The sequence below is a fragment of the Colossoma macropomum genome, unplaced genomic scaffold (assembly GCF_904425465.1).
Source record: "Colossoma macropomum unplaced genomic scaffold, Colossoma_macropomum, whole genome shotgun sequence".
Taxonomy (NCBI): domain Eukaryota; kingdom Metazoa; phylum Chordata; class Actinopteri; order Characiformes; family Serrasalmidae; genus Colossoma; species Colossoma macropomum.
The window spans coordinates 3,142,237-3,160,478 of NW_023494802.1; the positions used below are offsets into that span (position 1 = coordinate 3,142,237).

Below are 18,242 nucleotides of genomic sequence, written 5' to 3' on the forward strand. Positions count from 1 at the left end.
GGTTTGTCTTCAACCAAATGAAGATACTGCTTTGCTTCCTGTTTATTGATAGCATAACCTTCTATAGGTTACTAATGCATATGCAAAATAATCTCCCATGCGGGGAGGACAACCTCCTTGCAGGGTTGTTTCCTGATTGGGTAATAAAACATTCAGACCTTGATTATTTATTTATTTATTTATTTGCTTGTTTGTTTGTTTACCTTTTTCTCATAGCACATATATATTTTAGTAACAGCTATTTGGATATAAATACAGTTCATTTGAAGTGTTTAAATAAAAAAAGGATTCTATTCAAATTAGCATGACTTGGCTGTACTACTTTACTTCCTACCACAATCCTTTACCAATTTAAAACAATTATTTAATCTAATCTAAGTAATTAATCGAGCTCCTCCAAAAAAATAAATAAATAAATAAATAAATAAAAAAATAAAAACATACAATAACTATTCCACCCTTTTTGGGATTATGAGTTATTTTGTATTTTGGTTATGCAACATTTTGCATTAAAAAGCCAAAGTATGCTTTATTTATGTTTTAGTGACTACTTTATTTAACAGAATATTAATCAATCCCACACCAGACTTGTAAGGTTTTTTACAAAAAATGTCACATATACTGTTTTTCGTTGCAAGGGCTCAATTAATGTTTTTCTATTCCTGTGTATTTTATATGCAAACTGTCTATAATATGTATCTGGTCACAGTGTTAAGGCCTTTGCTCACTGAGCAAGATGTATTTGAGCAATTCCTTCAGGCGTCAATATATGAATTTGAGCAAGTGTAAAACTGATAAGTCTTGCACACCAAACACAATTTTTTGGATGCTGAAAATTCAACATTATGTTATTTGCTCTGTTTTTAATTTCTGTGAACTTTTGCAAGCAGTGTGAACTCTCTGACCAATCTCAATCACCTCTGGTGTTGGCATGGTGACAACCAAGCTGACAGTTCAGCTGTGCCCCAGCTTTCAGAGTTGTGTGTGAAAGCACCAAGTTCCAGCTCCTGACTGAGGATGTGAAACTCTCCATGCTCATTTGGCCTTTCCTAAAATTGAGAGTTGCCTACCCACCATCGTTTGCCCATTTTGTTATCTTTGCCGCTTGAAGATGTTCAGCCTGTTTGTCCATTTTGATGCATTGCAAACAACACAAAACTGCAAAACATCACATCACATCCAGTGTGTATAGTTTTGATGTGGAAAAATCACAATTTTCATGATGTTTATTTACATTACAGTGTTTTTAGTGTTTATATCTGTTTTGTTTGTAACATCTGTTCAAAAACGTTTTGGCTTTCACACTCAAGTTTCATTTAATGACATCTTACGCCTTTGCATTTGATGATACTTTAGTGTTCACTGCTATTAAAAGAGACAGAGTTTTTGCACAAGTCATAGTCATGGTGCTTTATTCTCCAGCTGTTGTTGGCCACAATCACACCATGCATAAGCAGAGTTTTCTCTTTACTAACAGCTCCTTCACTACTCTTGTCTATCATCTCTTTCATCTCGCATACATTTACACACCCAGTCCCTGGGCAGTATTTAACCCTGTCCTCCACAACGTGCAGTAAAGGCTAGAGAATGCAAAACCTAAAACTAACAAAGCATTTCTTGAAAATGCTGCAATGCTATGCTTTCTTGCTCCATATATTGCATTATTCTGCAGCATTAAAGAATATCAGTTCCTTGTGGTGTTTCTGAGCACATACCTTTGTAGCTTTGGTGGTGTGTGTAGCATAATGTATGTGTATACCTGGAGGCCAGCAGTGGGCATAAACCGCAGCTCCAACCCCAGGGAAAGCCATGTGACAGGACTCATCACTCACAGGTACAGTGTGTGTCTCCTCTAACTGCTCCATTGCTCTCTGCTCTGCTTCGCTCTGATGCGCTTACAGTGGCAGTGTGGTGAAGTAGGAGCACCTCTATAAGTCTGCCTTTAACTGCCTTCACGTCTTTAACTCTCTCTCTGCCTGAGCTCATTTAAACCCAGTTCAGCACTCAGCACACTTATCGGCCGTTTTATTAGAAACACCTACCAGAACAGTGCATTTTGTAGGTTTACAGTTACAGGCTGTAGCCCATCTATTACTATACAATTTATTAGCCCCCTTCTACCCTGTTTACCAATGAAGAGGGACCACCGCTAGCCAGATATTATTTGGATGGTGGACCATTCTTGGTGCGTGTTGTGATGGAGTGTTACTGGGGTTTTTACACACATCATTGCTAGGTTAAGAGTGGACCATCACCCAAATATTATCCAGCTAAGAGCAGCTTTGTGGTCAGAAACTGGGCTAGAGCAGGGGTGCCAAATCCTGGTCCTGAAGATCTACCACCATGGAGAGTTCAGATCCAACACACCTGGCGCTTATACTGAGGACCAGTATCTCTAACTGTACACCAGCAAGGTGAAAGTACATGAGAAGGGTTTCCAAGATGTGGCCAGTGTGTAAAAAGCCCTGACTGATACAGGGACTGTATCATGGCTGCCATATTGCAGTGGGTAATACTGCTGCCCTCTACATGGTAGACTGGATATCACACAAAAAGTTGGTGGAGATACTACACAAGCACCTAAATACATGTTCTGCTTGATTTACTTAAATTGGAGGAACTTACGGTGGCCGGTTTTGTCATAAATTCGCATTAGAGGCTCAAAAGATGTTTTGCTGAGAGACATACTTTAACACCAGCAGAGACATAAGCCTCGAACACGTGGTGAAAGAATGTTTACTACCAAAATGACACTGTTTAAACTCTTGGGACCAGATGTACTTATATGAGCAGTCACTGAACAAAATATGCTTCTTGTTATCATGTCAGGAGTTCTATTTTCTTAGTAAAACATCTTAGACACATTAGTAAGATAACACCATTGAAGAACGTTTTGGTGAGAAAAAACACTCATTAACAAAACTATCGCTTCATCACTGAATGTTCATTTTCTGTTTTGTTTCTTGTTGATGGTTGCATTACTTCACAGCACCCTGCACGTCATGAGTGAGCAGTTAGTGGGTGGGGCTACACACAGTGCATGTGAAAAGCTGCAGTTTTAGTAAACTGAATGTTAAAGTCAGGCATTGTGGGTGTGTACTGCAGTTGCATCAAGACTCACTTTGTGCTGCGCCTCAGCTCATGTGCACATCTGGTCCAGCCGTGTGTGCTGGATATCTGCAGTAAATTGGCAACAGCAGAATAAGGCATTCCTCTATGCAGAGTGCACAGCTTCAGGTGCTAATAGGTGAGGATTGCTTCTGATCTTTCATTTAATTCTGTTTGTCTTTTTTTCTTTCCTGAAAAGTTTCCTTTTAGTGTTTAGACCTACTGGAGCTTGATTAGTTTAATCTCAGATTGTTTTATTTATTTAAGTGATTATTGATGAGATATGTGGTTTTAATCCAGTATGAATCTGCAGCATTTATAGTTTTTACAGTTCGACGGTAATAATTATCGAGTAATTTTAATCCAGTATGAATCTGCAGCGTGTGTAGTTTTTACAGTCCGACAGTAATAATTGTGGAGTAATTTTAATCCAGTATGAATCTGCAGCGTGTGTAGGTTTCAGGGTCTGACACAAAGAATGTTGGATTGCAATGCAGTATGAATCTACATTGCGTAGTTTTTACAGTCCGACAGTAATAATTATGGAGTAATTTTAATCCAGTATGAATCTTCAGTGTGAATATTTTTTACAGGTTTGACAGTAATAATTGTGGATTGATTTTAACCCTCAATTTGTCATCATTTGACATTTAACTATGTCTCTAGTAATGACTTCATAGTAATGGCTTTTCCTAATTTAATGGGGACATTCAGGTAAACATAAAATTAGCATGATGATTTGTCTTCAGTGCCCTCTACACATTTTGTACTCATCTTGTGTTCATCAGTATTCTTTGGGGTCAGTTTGACTGTTTTAGCTGTAGAAAATATGAGAAATATCAACATTTTACACATTTGTTTGGTTGCTTTGTATGATATTGAGGTAGTGTAACTGACATGAACACATGGGCTATGACCTTTAGTTCAGGTTATTTTGAGCTATCTGTTCAGCCTGATTTATTTATTTTTATTTTATTTTATTTTATTTTTTGAATTCTGGAAAAATAACTAATTCCACTCCAGCAGGGCTTTCTCTGTTGCATTCAGACAAGCATCAAACACCTTGGATATTGCTACTGAAAGCTATTGCTGAATATGTGGTAGAAGGGGAATCACAGGAATCACTTCTTTCTACCTCCCTCTTTCTCTCTCCTTTCATCTCCTGTCTGCTTCCTACTAGAGTGGAGAGACCTTGAGGGACAGCGCTTAATAATTTATATTACAGTAACATAACACACTAGCATACTTCTGTTTAATTACACTTCTCCAACCGCTCTCTATCTCTCTCTCCCTCTCTCTCTCTCTCCCTCTCCCTGCAGATGGGAAATGCCTCTGAAGTCACCTTTGTGTCCACGATATCCAAAGAGTATGATTTTCTCCTGGGGACTGCCTACACCATCTTCGGTAAAGACACCAACATAACATAACATAATACCAGTAGCTATAGCAATAGCATTAGGTTAGTAAAATGGGCTCATTTAACTTAACAATTGTTGCCCAAGAGGACATAAATCCCATCGCCCTGTGAGAGATACCTTCAGATATTTGATTTCATTCTTCTTCTAATAAGCCCATCAGCAAAAACGCTTGGTAACACTATTTAAGTGATTCTTTGTAGATGATTAATAAACTCTTAACAAACTATTAGTAACATATCAGTGAAACATCTGTTAAGTAGCAATAGTGAAGCATTTGAACACACTGAGGTAAATATCCTGAAGCCATACTCTTGATACATTACTTACATTAAGTAGATGTATTGTTAATATGTTACTTTCATTACGCAAAACCTAACCTTACCTAATCTTACCCAAAACCTAACCTTACCCAACCTTACCAAAACCTAACTTTACCTAACCTTACCCAAAACCTAACCTTACTTAACCTTACCCAAACCTAACCTTACCTAACCTTACCAAAACCTACCTTTACCCAACCTTACCAAAACCTAACCTTACGCAACCTTACCAAAACCTAACTTTTCCCAACCTTACCCAAACCTAACCTTACCCAACCTTACCAAAACCTAACCTTACCCAAACCTAACCTTACCTAACCTTACTCTAAAACTAACCTTACCCTACCTTACCAGAACCTAACCTTACCTAACCTTACTCAAACCTAACCTTACCTAACCTTACTCTAAACCTAACCTTACCCAACATTACCAAAACCTCACTCAACCTTACCCAGACATAACCTTATGCAACCTTACCAAAACCTAACCTTACCTAACCTTAACCAAAACCTAACCTTACTCAACCATACCAAAACCTAACCTTACCCAACCTTACCAAAACCTACCTTTACCTAACCTTACCCAAAATCTAACCTTATCCTACCTTACCAAAACCTAACCTTACTCAACCTTACCAACACCTAACCTTACCCAACTTTACCAAAACCTAACCTTACCCAACCTTAACCGAACATAACCTTACCCAACCTTACCAAAACCTAACCTAAATCTGTGAGCAGCAAGTCTATAACATCTTGTTGAGAATGTTTAGATGGTCTGTATAAACCTGTTACGTGATCAGTTCCTCCCAGACTAACATTTACAGATCTGAAGTTGGACACTCCAAATAAAGTGAAAATTTATAAATAAATGGTACTTATAAAGTTAATTTAAAGTTTCTTAATAACCAACTGAATGTATTCACTGCTGCTACATCATTGATATGGTATTGGTGTTACTGAGAGCCAGTTGAGTGTCTATTTCATCTACAAAGGACCCCTCAAAATAAAGTGTCACTAAATGTTTTTGATTACAGTAGTTCTGTTTTAAGCTTGAGGATAAAGAAATGCTGACAAAACCTTCATTTTAGCGATCACCAAAAAACAGTTGCTGTTATCACCTCGATTCAAACAGGGCTGCTGTTACCGAAGGAGCTCTGAGTTTGAAATATAGAAAGTATTTTTTTTCTGGAATTATCACTGAGTAGTGTTGTAAAGACTATGGACACTGTAGATTCATATTGGGTTCAAATCACCAGTAACCCCTCAAATTGTAGAACCTCCTCAGATGAGAATAATTCAGCTTGAATAGGACCACAGAGCTTGAATATTCTACATTCATAAAGACTGATACCAACTGATGACAGCTGTCATGAATGACATGGCATAATGACAGTTTCTTTATCTCTCTCTCTCTCTCTCTCTCTCTCTCTCTCTCTCTCTCTCACAGGTGTGTTCTCTCTGATGGGGAACACCATCTTGCTGCTCGTGGCGTATCGTAAGAAGTCCTCCTTGAAGCCGGCTGAGTTTTTCATCGTAAATCTGTCCATCAGTGACCTGGGCATGACCATCTCCCTCTTTCCTTTGGCCATCCCCTCTGCTTTTGCTCACAGGTGAAGGTCCTTTGCTCAAAAAGCCACTGTTCACCCCTCCATCACTCCTTTTCTCAAAAAATACAAGCAGTTCTCTTTCTATTTCTTCACTCTCTTAACCCTTAGATGTCTACAGTTTTTACTGTCATGTTATTATCAGTTCGTCATTTTCAACGTAAGTTAAAATAACATTTTATTCTTCTATAACTTTGGGCAATTTCTGTTGGTCATGAAATTTGCAAACATTGTAAAAGTTAGTGTTTTCAAAAGATGTAAAAAGAAGAAAAAAAGAAGGTGATCTGATATGACAGTGGTGATTTGTAGCTTTGTAAATGTAAAGAGCTAGTGTCACGGGATGTGGGGGGTTGGGGGGCCCAAAGCAGAACTGGAGTCACTAGTTTATTTATTGCTGTCTTTGTAGTATATGACATTCTTATTAGCATGCAGTGTTAAAGAGAAATAAATATGGTTTGGTGTAACTGTGTGGTGAGATCAGATGCTGGGTTCAAACCAGCGACCTACTCTTTAAAAGGGAAAACTAAAGAAACAGTAAACCACCCTCAAGCCCAAGGGGAAAAACGGACTTAGAAAGTGACTAGTGCACCGCTTGTAGAACCAAGGCTGAGAGCTGAACTTTCCCCAGTCCAGATCACCACCCTCCCTTTATATTATCTTTTCTTTTGTGTTGTCCACTTCAGTGCTTTTTTTTTCACTGTTTTTTTCTTTCTTTCTGTCTTTGTACCCACCTGGGTTAAAGTACTATACCAGTTACCCCTCTACAAAAGTGTAACACTGAGCTGCAGTTTATAGCGTGTGGATCACTCTAACTGATGAAATTACAGTGGCATGCAAAAGGTTGCCAAAAAAAATCTGTTACTGTAAATTACTTAGGTGAGTAAAGGATGACCAGCAGCCAGTTGCACTTGCTGAAGTTCAATCGTAGCCTAGTTTGAACGTAAACTGCCATTACATTCAAGTTTACAAGCTACTAGAATTTGCACCAACATAGCTTTAAGGTATAACTTAAAATTTACACATATTTAACAGTAGGTGTAAGTTCTAATCGATTTGGTCGATGGGAAAACCTTGCAAGAAAATTGCATATCAGTCTCGGTATGTGTCAGCAAGCACTTGTGCAGTATAGATTACACCTGTTTCCGTCACTCGCAGATAAAAAAGATCACAGACCTCCTAGCAGCAGATTTACACAACCCAAACAGAGCCCTGAGTCCTACTTTGTGTCTAGCACTGAGATGTTTTGCTACAGGGTCACTCCAAAACCTGGTAGATGACAATATTCAAGTACACAAGTCAACTGCGTGCAGAGAAATGACAGCAGCTCCCTCAGTGCTCAGGTTGTTTGTGACGTTGACGTAGCTAACATAGCTAACATGACCTTTTTGTCATTCAGCAGATTCAAATAGCGATTACATTAGCCTCAGCTTTGATAAAATGTGATTAACATACTGTGCACAAGAACTCAGTTAGAACATTGGAAAAAAGCAGAAGTAATTAAACACACATACAAGTGATGGACGCTTTGAAAACACTGCTTTATTGTAAAACACAGTCTCTTTCTGAATTATAGCTAATATGACCGACACACCTTAAAGTAAATGTAGCACAAAAAGAGAGAAATTTCACTGTGTTTGGTGATCATGTAATGTTTCCTGTTTATGTCGGGTAGCTTTTACTGTTTGGCTGCAGAGTGAAAATGTCATTCTGTGTGAGTGTTTTAATCTACGATCACTTTATGCTCTACCTGTTAAGATGTAAGTGTCTGTGGTGCAGCTGAAATTCTGTGTGTCATTTTAAACTAACTACTCTCAATGTAAGGTTTAGAACAGACTTTACACTCAAAGTTAAAGATGAAACATTCTTTTCAACATTTTAAGCAATTATTGTAATTCTTTTGTTTTGTACGACTCTAAAGTAGAAAAGAGCACCATGCAAAAGTTTGGCCACCCAAGAGATTTGAGCTGTCAGATAGCTCGTACTAAGGTCTCAGACCCTAATTAGCTTGTTAGGGCTTTGGCTAAGAAAAAGCCAGCTGATGTGAATTTCAAAGCTTTATAAATACTCTGACTTCTTAAACCTCCCTAAAATCAGCAGCCATTAGCTCCTCTAAGCAGCTGCCTAGCACTCTGAAAATTAAAATAATTGATGCCCACAAAGCAGGACAAGGCTAAAAGAAGATAGCAAAGTATTTTCAGTTTGTAATGTAATTAAGCATTGCCAGTTAACAGGGACAGTGGAGGTTAAATTGAGGTCTGGAAGATTGAGCAGACTCTGGAGTGGTGGTGTGCCGTTCTACTGTGCAGCAACACCTGCATAAATATGACCTTCATGGAAGAGTCATCAAAAGAAAACCTTTCCTGCATCCCCACTACAAAATTCAGCATGAGAAGCTAGCAAAGGAACATCTAAACAAGGCTGAAATAATTTGGAAACAAGTCCTATGGACTGATGAAGTTTTGAGCAGAAAATGAACAACTTTGGTAAAGAACGGATGCAGAACTTCATTAAAACATCACCTCTCCAAATTTAAAGCACGGGGGTGGATCAATAATGCTTCGGGCTTGGGGAACATTTCACTAGTAGATGGAAGAAAAGAGTCAATTAAATACCAGCAAATTCTAGAAGCAAAATCACACCATCTTAGCATAGCTTAAGATAAAAAAAGGATGGCTTCTACAACAGGATAATGATCCTAAACACACCTCAAAATCCACAATGACTTGACTACATCAAGAGGTACAAGCTAAAGGCTTTGCAATGGCCCTCGCAGTCCACTGATCTAAACATCATGAAAAATCTGTAGATAGACCTCAAATGAGCATTGCATGCAAGACTGCCCAAGAATCTCACTGAACTAGATGGCTTCTGCAAGAAAGAATGAGTGAAATTCCCCTAAACAAGAATTGAAAGACTGGCTAAAAAAAGTATTACAAGCTGTGGTACTTGTTAAAGGGAATGTTACTAAAAACTGACCATGCAGGGTGCCTGAACTTTTGCTTTGGGCCCGTTTACTGTTTTGCTATTTTGAAACTGTAAAAGATGGAAATAAGTCAATAACTTCTACTCATAACTTCAAGTCTTTCACTGAATATTTTTGAAGGGGCCTAATTAGCCTGTTAGCAGGTCAGGCTATTTCAATGTCATAATCTTTTCATAAAATGAGTAAATGAAGTTCAATATTTGTGTAGCAGAGGGTCACAGGGTTTGCTAGAGCCTATCCTAGCAGTCATTGGGTGGAAGGCAGGAAACACCCTGGACAGGTCGTCAGTCCATCAAACAGCAGACTAACAGACATACACATTCACACCTAAGGGCAATTTAACATCTCCAACTGGCCTGACTGCATGTCTTTGGACTGTGAGAGGAAACCAGAGCACCCGGAGGAAACCCACACAGACACGGGGAGAACATGCAGCTTACACACAGAACAGATCCTGGTCACCTGGCCAGGGAATCAAACATGGACCCCAGTGACCCATGAGGATAAGCAGCTTAGATAATGTGTGTGTGTGTGTACTTCTGTAGCATGTTCTCTTGTGTTTTTACACTAAATATAGCAAGTGATATTATTTTGTAGGTATTATTTTGTAGTATAGGTTGTTAGTGACAAATATTAACATCAATGCGTAAGCGTAAGTCAAATCAGGAACAAATGCAACTGGTCGGCTAAGTAGCTACAGGATGCTACATACATTTTAGTTAGAAAACTTATATTGAATGATAAACTGTGATAAAGTATCTTGCTAGACCAAAACTCTTATTCTTGGTGGGCTTTTGTTATTTACATTTGTGAAAAATACAGACTTATTACTTTTCACCAGACTTTTCACCATTTTAAAACTTTCCGAAAGTCGAGCTAAAGATGTGACTCTATTTCTAGTCAGGCATCATAGTGAACAGTCGAAGCTCACTGATTTTTACGATGCACTGTGGGAACTTTCTGGATTTTGAAAATGAGACACCTTAGGAAATGACCGATTCCCTGGGCAGTGCCCTGACTACTGAAACAAGGGAGCTCTTTGAGACACACCCTATGATTTTGCAAATGTTCCATAGGAACCCATTCATCTTTGGCACCATCTAGTGTCAGAAAAACCCAGAAGACATTATTGAGTGGCAGCTGTCCTCACTAGAAATTTTCTGATATAACTGAGCTTTGCGATGCTATGCCACACTGTGTGATGTGTCCGGTGTGTGGTGGCCTAGAATAAATAACAATAATACTAAAAATGCAAAAAATCTGAAGGATAAGGGAAAGAAAATTTCTCTTTCATTCCTACACCCTGCCGTGTTCATTAATTCATGGTCTTCCATGCTGAGGCTGTTTCAGAGAGATTTTGTATAGTTTGTTTCTGGGACGGACAGACTTTTCCTTTCAGTGGCTTTTTAAAGTCCCATAGGATCAGTGGCAGTGTCTGACAAACAAGTGGAAATAATCTTGGTGGTAAGACGAGACAAAAATTACTGATCTTCATTTTTTCCACTGTGTCCCATTTCCTGTCTTGTTTTATCTTTAAGAGGGTGTTTATTTGATGGATTCTCTCTCTCTCTCTCTCTCTCTCCCTCTCTCTCTCTCTCTCTCTCTCTTTCTCTCTCTCTCTCTCTCTCTCTCTCTCTCTCTCTCTCTCTTCTCTCTCTCTCTCTCTCTCTCTCTCTCTCTCTGCAGGTGGCTCTTCACTGAAACAATTTGTTTATACTATGCATTCTGTGGAGTTCTCTTTGGCCTGTGCAGTCTGAGTACTTTGACCGTTCTCTCGTCTGTCTGCTGGTTTAAAGTCTGCTGCCCCAACTACGGTATTTATACGCACACACATTTCTCCAATTTACCTCTGCATGCTCCGTCCACAAATGTGTTCTGAGTGGTACAAAATTCTGGAAAAAAATCTGGTAAGACTAACAGGGTAGTTTTGGTAAAGCTATACAACACCAACATAAGCACATCATGGCAACTGACACAGACCTACATCAACGTTTATGAGCACTTAGCATTTCAATGAATACTCCAATGTTTAACATTTGTCATAAAGGCTGTGATACTTATGACATAGCTTACTAAGTCAGACTGGTTGCATAAAAGTGAGCATTTTCTGTGGCTATACTCTACAACAGGATAATGATCCTAAACACACCTCAAAATCCACAATGACTTGACTATATCAAGAGGTGCAAGCTGAAGGTTTTGCAATGGCCCTCACAGTCTAATGATCTAAACATCATGAAAAATCTGTAGATAGACCTCAAATGATCATTTCATGCAAGACTGCCCAAGAATCTCACAGAACTAGATGGCTTCTGCAAGGAAGAATGAGTGAAAATCCCCTAAACAAGAACTGACAGACTGGCTATATAGCTTACAAGTCAGGCTGGTTGGATAAAAGTAAGCTTTTCTGTGGCTATTATGTAAACTGAGTTTCATTTTACCATTATATGATTTAAGTTATGTCAAAGCATCATGTCGCTCTGATATGCACTAAGCTTCAAAGTCAGTTATTTGAACATGCTCCGTCATTTCATACAAAAAGTTGTGATGACAACCCAGTAGGTGTTGTGTCAACTTGACATCAAAGTTGATAGAAGACAAATCACAGATGATCTTATGACAGATCACACCTATTGGAATAATCCATTATAATCAAATACATTGATTTAAGTCAGATTCATGCCAAGCTCGTGTATGTGTCATGTCATCTTATTAACACTTTCCTACAGTAAAGTGTTACCAAAATTCTATTCAACCTAATGAGAAACTGTACAGCATGGCAAGTTAACATCACAATACTTATATTTAGAGTGTGCTATTCATTTCAAAGGATATTTGTTTGTACATGCGTAATGTCACAATCTTAGGATACAGCAAATATGTTTGCTTTTTTTTGTTTGTTTGTTTTTTTATCTTGTAAAGAAGATTTTTTGGGGGAGAAGACCTGATAAGAGAATGCTACCGGAATGCATTGTGCCAACAGTAAAGTTTGGAGGAGGAGGGATAATGGGCTGGGGCTTTTTCAGGGTTTGAGCCCCTTAGCTCAGTGTAAGGTAATTTTATTACAACAGCATACAAAGACATTTGTGGAGCTCAAAGCAGTTGGCCATGATGCAGTCATCAACACTGGCTGCCAAACAACAACCATGTTGTTAGCCCATGGATGTAGCGGAAAAGTCCTTAAAAAACTCTAATTATGTAGATGATTTATTCAATGTTTATGCATGTGTAATGATATCCCTATGCCGGTAGTCTTAACCTGCACACTCTAAACATAGAGCTGACTGACAAAAACATTAAGTTGAATGGGATTTTTGCAAGAACAGTGACTAAAATACTTTTGTGTGTGGAGTATGGAACATGTATACTATAAACACTATATGAGATGTATGAGTTACAGGGCATATAAATCCTGTACATTTCTGTAGTATTAGAATATAGGTAGGAGAATTAAATTAGAATTAAAGGAGAAGAGATGACAGTCCAGAGGAGAAGAGATGAGATCTGGAGCTTAAATCTCCATCACAGCTGGATCACGATTCCTCTGTAAAGATCAGTTTATGCTGTCTTGTGGAAGCAAATTCACTTAAAAGAATGGATCAGCAAAAAATCTAATTTGTGCAGGTTTTGTATATTTGGTGTCAGAATTTTGCCTCTTTAGTTTTGCACTGGAGCTATGAGGCTAATGTAGCTAACAATTAATGAAAGCTTAAAGCCCACCAGTAAGCACTGTGCTAACTGCATGCCCAAATCATTACATGCTTGTTATAAACCATTTTGACTTAATAAATTTGCTTATTAGGTTTTTTGACACTGTATGTCCTATTATCTATAAACATGGAGAAAAATCCACTTCATAGAAGCAGACATTCAGAAACCTGTATTTTGCCTGTGCATTTGTCCATTTTTATGTAAATTATATGTAAATTTGAATTTTCACTAAAGTTTTTCCACTAATCTGTCTTGGAACCAAGAAGCATAGAGTGGAAAGACAAGATGCAGTTGCTAATGAGCCAGTTAAGCCATACTGCCAATCAGACATTCTTTCCTAACACCACTGGCAACAGCCTTGCCTGATTGGCTGTATGATAGAGGAGTGGGTGGAGATAAGGCATTCCCACAATGCTGTTTGGAGAAAACTGGCACTGTTCAATTGCAGAAGTTCTGGAGTCATTTGATGAAGACTGAGTTGGATTGATGTAAAAGTCGCATGAATTCTGATCTGACCGGTCAGATAGAGCTCACATTGCTGCATGTCAGACAGCATAGCATCACACATGAAAGAGGCCAAAATGTTAATTAAAACAATCAGATTGAATGAGATTTTACTGTTCACACTATCAAACAAAAACACATCTGTGTCATGCATGAAGAAAAAGATCAGATTTTGGGCCACTTTTACCTGCCTCCTATGACAGTGGGACATTTAAAGTCACTGAACTCTCCAGTACACGCCATTCTACTGCCATGTGCTTGATTTCACACATATGTTAGCAAGGGGACTGGCTGAATTAAGAGAAAGAGACTTATTCATTCAATTATTTTTATTTTTTTAAAAATTATGTCTTTGTCCTCTGAAAACAGAGAGTGCATTCTGTTATAGAGAACAATCAAATGAGAGAGAGAGAGAGAGAAAGAGGAGGAGAAAGATGGGAGTTCCTTTCAAGAGATCATGTTTGATATGTAAATGAGCATAAATAGTTATGTGTTTACAAGAACTGGTCAAAAGAAATAGGGCCACTCAGCCTAACACAGCACTGCTCCACTGAAAGCTGAATTTGATCAGCTGGCAACAGTGACTCAATAATTTGCTTGTTAAGGGGAACAATATGTATTTATGCTAATTGCCACTCTCCGTGATGCCTTTGTGGACTCCTTATTTTCACAAGCATTCAAATGTGTGCATTTAAAAAGAAGGGAGCTCAATATTTTACATCTGAGACTTGAGCAGAACACTGCTGGCAATGTGCTACTCGATTATTTAACGAGCTGTTTGTACTGTGTGTGAAAATGTGTGTGTTTAGCACTTTGGTCTGGCACTATGGTTGGAATAAAGTGGTAAGTAACACTCATGTTGAAGAGTGGGGTTTAATTCCTTAGCTGGTAATGATGTAGTACTCAAGTACAGACACAAAACATTCTTTTATTTACTCTGATTTGTCTTGGTCTTGGTAGGATATGCACTCAGACTTTTCTTGGTCTATATAGTGTTTTTAATCAGACTTGTCTTGATGTCTATAGTATATGTACTCTTAAGATTAAGATTAAGATTAAGATTAAGATTAAGTGACCCTTATTAGTCCCACAATGGGGAAATTTCACCTCCGCAATCTAACCCATCCATGCAGTGAAACACCACATACACACTAGTGAAGACACACACTAGGGCAGTGAGCACACTTGCCAGGAGCAGTGGGCAGCCCTATCCGCAGTGCCCTGGAAGCAGTTGGGGGTTAGGTGCCTTGCTCAAGGGCACCTCAGTCACAGACTGTCGGCTCAGAGGATCAAACCAAATAACATACAGACCATGACTGCCCCAACACTCCAGGGTAAAGTCACACCTGTCCATCTTGGGCAGAGGCGAGGCCTCACTGCCCGTGGCCAGTGTGGGCTGACCGCCTCAGCGACCCTTGGTCTGTATTGTATTTAGGCTCAGACTCATCTTGGTCTGGACAGTATTTGATCTCAGCCTTGTTGTGGTCTGTATTTCTTCTCAGACTTTTCTTCATCTGTATAGTATTTGAACTCACACCTGTCTTGGTTCATATAGTATTCAAACTCAGACTTGTCTTGGTCTGTATTGTATTTAAACTCAGACTCACTTTGGTCTGTATAGTATTTGAACTCAGACTTGTCTAGGTCTGTATGGTATTTGATCTCAGACTTGTCTTGTTCTATATAACACTTAATCTGACTTGTCTTTGTCTGTATGTTATTTGACCTCAGACTTGCCTTGGTCTGTATAGTATATATTGTAAGCCACTTTTCTTCGTCTGTATAGTATTTAAACCCACACTTGTCTTGGTTCATATAGTATTTGAACTCAGACTTGTCTTGGTCTGTATTGTATTTAAACTCAGACTCATTTTGGTCTGTATAGAATTTGAACTCAGACTTGTCTTGATCTGTATGGACTTTGATCTCAGACTTGCTTTGGTCTGTTTAGTATTTGAACTTAGACTTGTCTTGGTCTGTAAAGTTATTATTAATTAAGAATTATTTAAAAGCTGTTAGTTTTAGACTTGTTTTGGGCTTAATAGTATTCAGGGACATGGGAAAGTGTGTTAAGTTGAGGATGCTGATATTTTAAGCAGTGTATATGTAACGTGTATATGTAACAAATGATTTGCCTTTTTTCATTTTGCTAATTTACATCAAACAGAATGTGTCACACAGTGCTATAATGAGGTGAGTGACAAAAATATATACATCTAACTGACAAACCGCTGACTCACATCATTACTCTGCTCTATTCTGGAAGAATTTTATGCAAATGTACTGACAGGCAACCAGTCAAATTGTTGATTTATGGTGCAGTAACCGATTGCGTCATGCCCACAGCCATGTGGTGAGATTTAACATGAAAACGCAAACCAAGAGGAACTTATAAAAATGATAAAAACCTCATCATAACATTAAGCTAGGTGATTCTTTTTAAGTTTAAAAATTGATTTTAGGCCGTTTTGAGACTCAGAACTGCCTAGACTTTTTCTTTTTGTCAACCCGTGTTTGTTTTAGTGACTTCCCCAAAGTGGACAGCTGTTTTCAGCTCACTGTAAATAAAAATATGGCATTCACTTAAACAGTGCAAGGCTTCTGCAGATTTTGAAAATATAAAAATACTAACTCTGAAACAAGCATGGGTGGCTGTATACTGTGCTCAAATTAAGTTCAGAATGTTTTTTTTAACAGTTGCAATCCTCAAATTGAGTCTGCTGTGGCCCCTTCAGCACCCCCCTCCCTGCGTCCAAGCAATTATTGATCTTGATAATATTTGTACTCCGACTTGTCTTAATCTCAAAAGTATAAGACTTAATTAAGAAATAGGATTTACATTTATTAAGTAAATTGGACAATATTAACTTTGCACAATGTTGATACCCATGGAAAATATAGGGCCCACCTACTGGTTCCAGTTTTACTCTAATTTAAACCTGGTTTTAAAGAGGACCTGAAAGAGTCAATCTGTCTTGACTCAACCTCACTTTCATTTACATTCTGTCTTTACTTGGTCTTGGTCTTGGTCTTCTCGCTATATATTCAGTCTTCACTCAATCACAGTCCTGGACTTGTCTTGGACTCGACAAAGGTGGTCTTGACAACAGCACTACTACCTGGGCAAAAACACCATGATATACCAATCCTTGGGCAAGACTCCTAATGTTACATTAGCCAACCTGATTAAACTGTAAGTTGCTTTTGATTAGAACAAATGGCAAATAGAAATCTGTCCAGGATAGTGAAACATATAATTAGTAAAGACTGTCATTTATTATGACACATGCAGTTGTTCAGTGTTCTGGAAGCACTGAAATACATCACCCCAACTTGTAAATGTGTATTTTCTACCACTTATACACTACTGTTCAAAAGTTTGGAATCACTGCTTTTAATATTATTTAAAAAAAATAGTTAAAGATACATTCTAATATGATGCTAATATTTTGCTAATATGATGCTAATAGTTCCCAATATGCTAAATTGTGAATAAACCATCAGTTTTTCTATCTACACTGTAGAAGTTAACAGTTATTAACCTGACACATGATTCCAAACTTTTGAACCGTAGTGTATTTGGATTGATTTTGTCAGTGAGCAGAACTGGTCATAGTCTGAGGCTTTTTTCTCCTTGGAGACACTACCTCCAGTCATTGTCTCAGAGGGGATATTTAGCCCCTATCTCTCATCCCCTGTGTGTGCCAGAGGTGTGCACTGAGGAGCTAAAGCGATAAGCATCTCTCTGTCTGTCTCAGCAGGAACACTCACCCTGCTCCAGGCTTCAGCTCACAGAGCGTGGACTGAAGAAAGTGATGCACTGAATGAACAGTACTGTGTAAAAGTCAGAGACCACTCTTCATTTATTTTATTTTCAATTAAATCTGCCATGTCCATGTTAATATATTAAAATTATACATATAAATGTATATAATATAAGTTTTTCAAGGAAATCTGCAGGGATATTCAGTCTAAAACTTCAGTCTTAGAAGTTGGTTGATCATTTTCTGAAGTAATCAAACACATTCGGTGATGTTGAGGTCTGGACTCTGGGGTGGTCAGTCCATTGTTCAGCTTCTTTGTTTGATGTGTCTGTCTCCTTTTCTAAGTGAGGCCTCTTGACAGCTACACATTCTTTCAGACCCATAGCGCTGAGTTGTCTTCTCACAGTGGAAGGAGGGACAGAAACACCTGTGGATGTTTTCAGATCTGCAGCAGCTTGATTTTCTCCTCTCTCTCAAAGATGAAAGCTTTAAGCGCTGTTTATCTGATGGGGACAGTTTTGGTGTCTACCAGGTCTTGCACGGTTTTTTAGAAGTTTCATTTTTCTTTTTCATTTTTCTCATCGTTTTTAAGCTCCAGTTTTTGAAGCACTTATCTTTTTTATTTATTTTTAATTGGCTTTCTTCTTTCTTGTTCAAATGGATTAACTTCTATCTAATCTCCTCAGAAATATCTCCTGACAAATTTAAATAACTTGCCCTTGAAAGCCATTTTAAATGGAAATTACATAAATGAACCCACTGCCCTTTATAATTTCAGGTATTCTCTGTCCTAATCTGATCCAGCTCATGACAGGCACAGTAATCAGT

The 18,242-nt window shown here is 38.3% G+C and overlaps 1 protein-coding gene across 1 annotated transcript in view; it reads left to right on the forward strand.

Annotated features, from left to right (window-relative positions):
- Positions 1–4,415: 4,415 nt before the first annotated feature.
- Positions 4,416–18,242, forward strand: part of opn7b (opsin 7, group member b) — a 28,335-nt gene continuing 14,508 nt past the window's right edge. Inside the window, exons 1-3 of the mRNA XM_036591868.1 lie at positions 4,416–4,512; positions 6,296–6,458; positions 11,122–11,249. Of these exons, the coding sequence (XP_036447761.1) occupies positions 4,428–4,512; positions 6,296–6,458; positions 11,122–11,249 (376 nt within the window). The 5' untranslated portion in view covers positions 4,416–4,427. The remainder of the gene's footprint in view (positions 4,513–6,295; positions 6,459–11,121; positions 11,250–18,242) is intronic.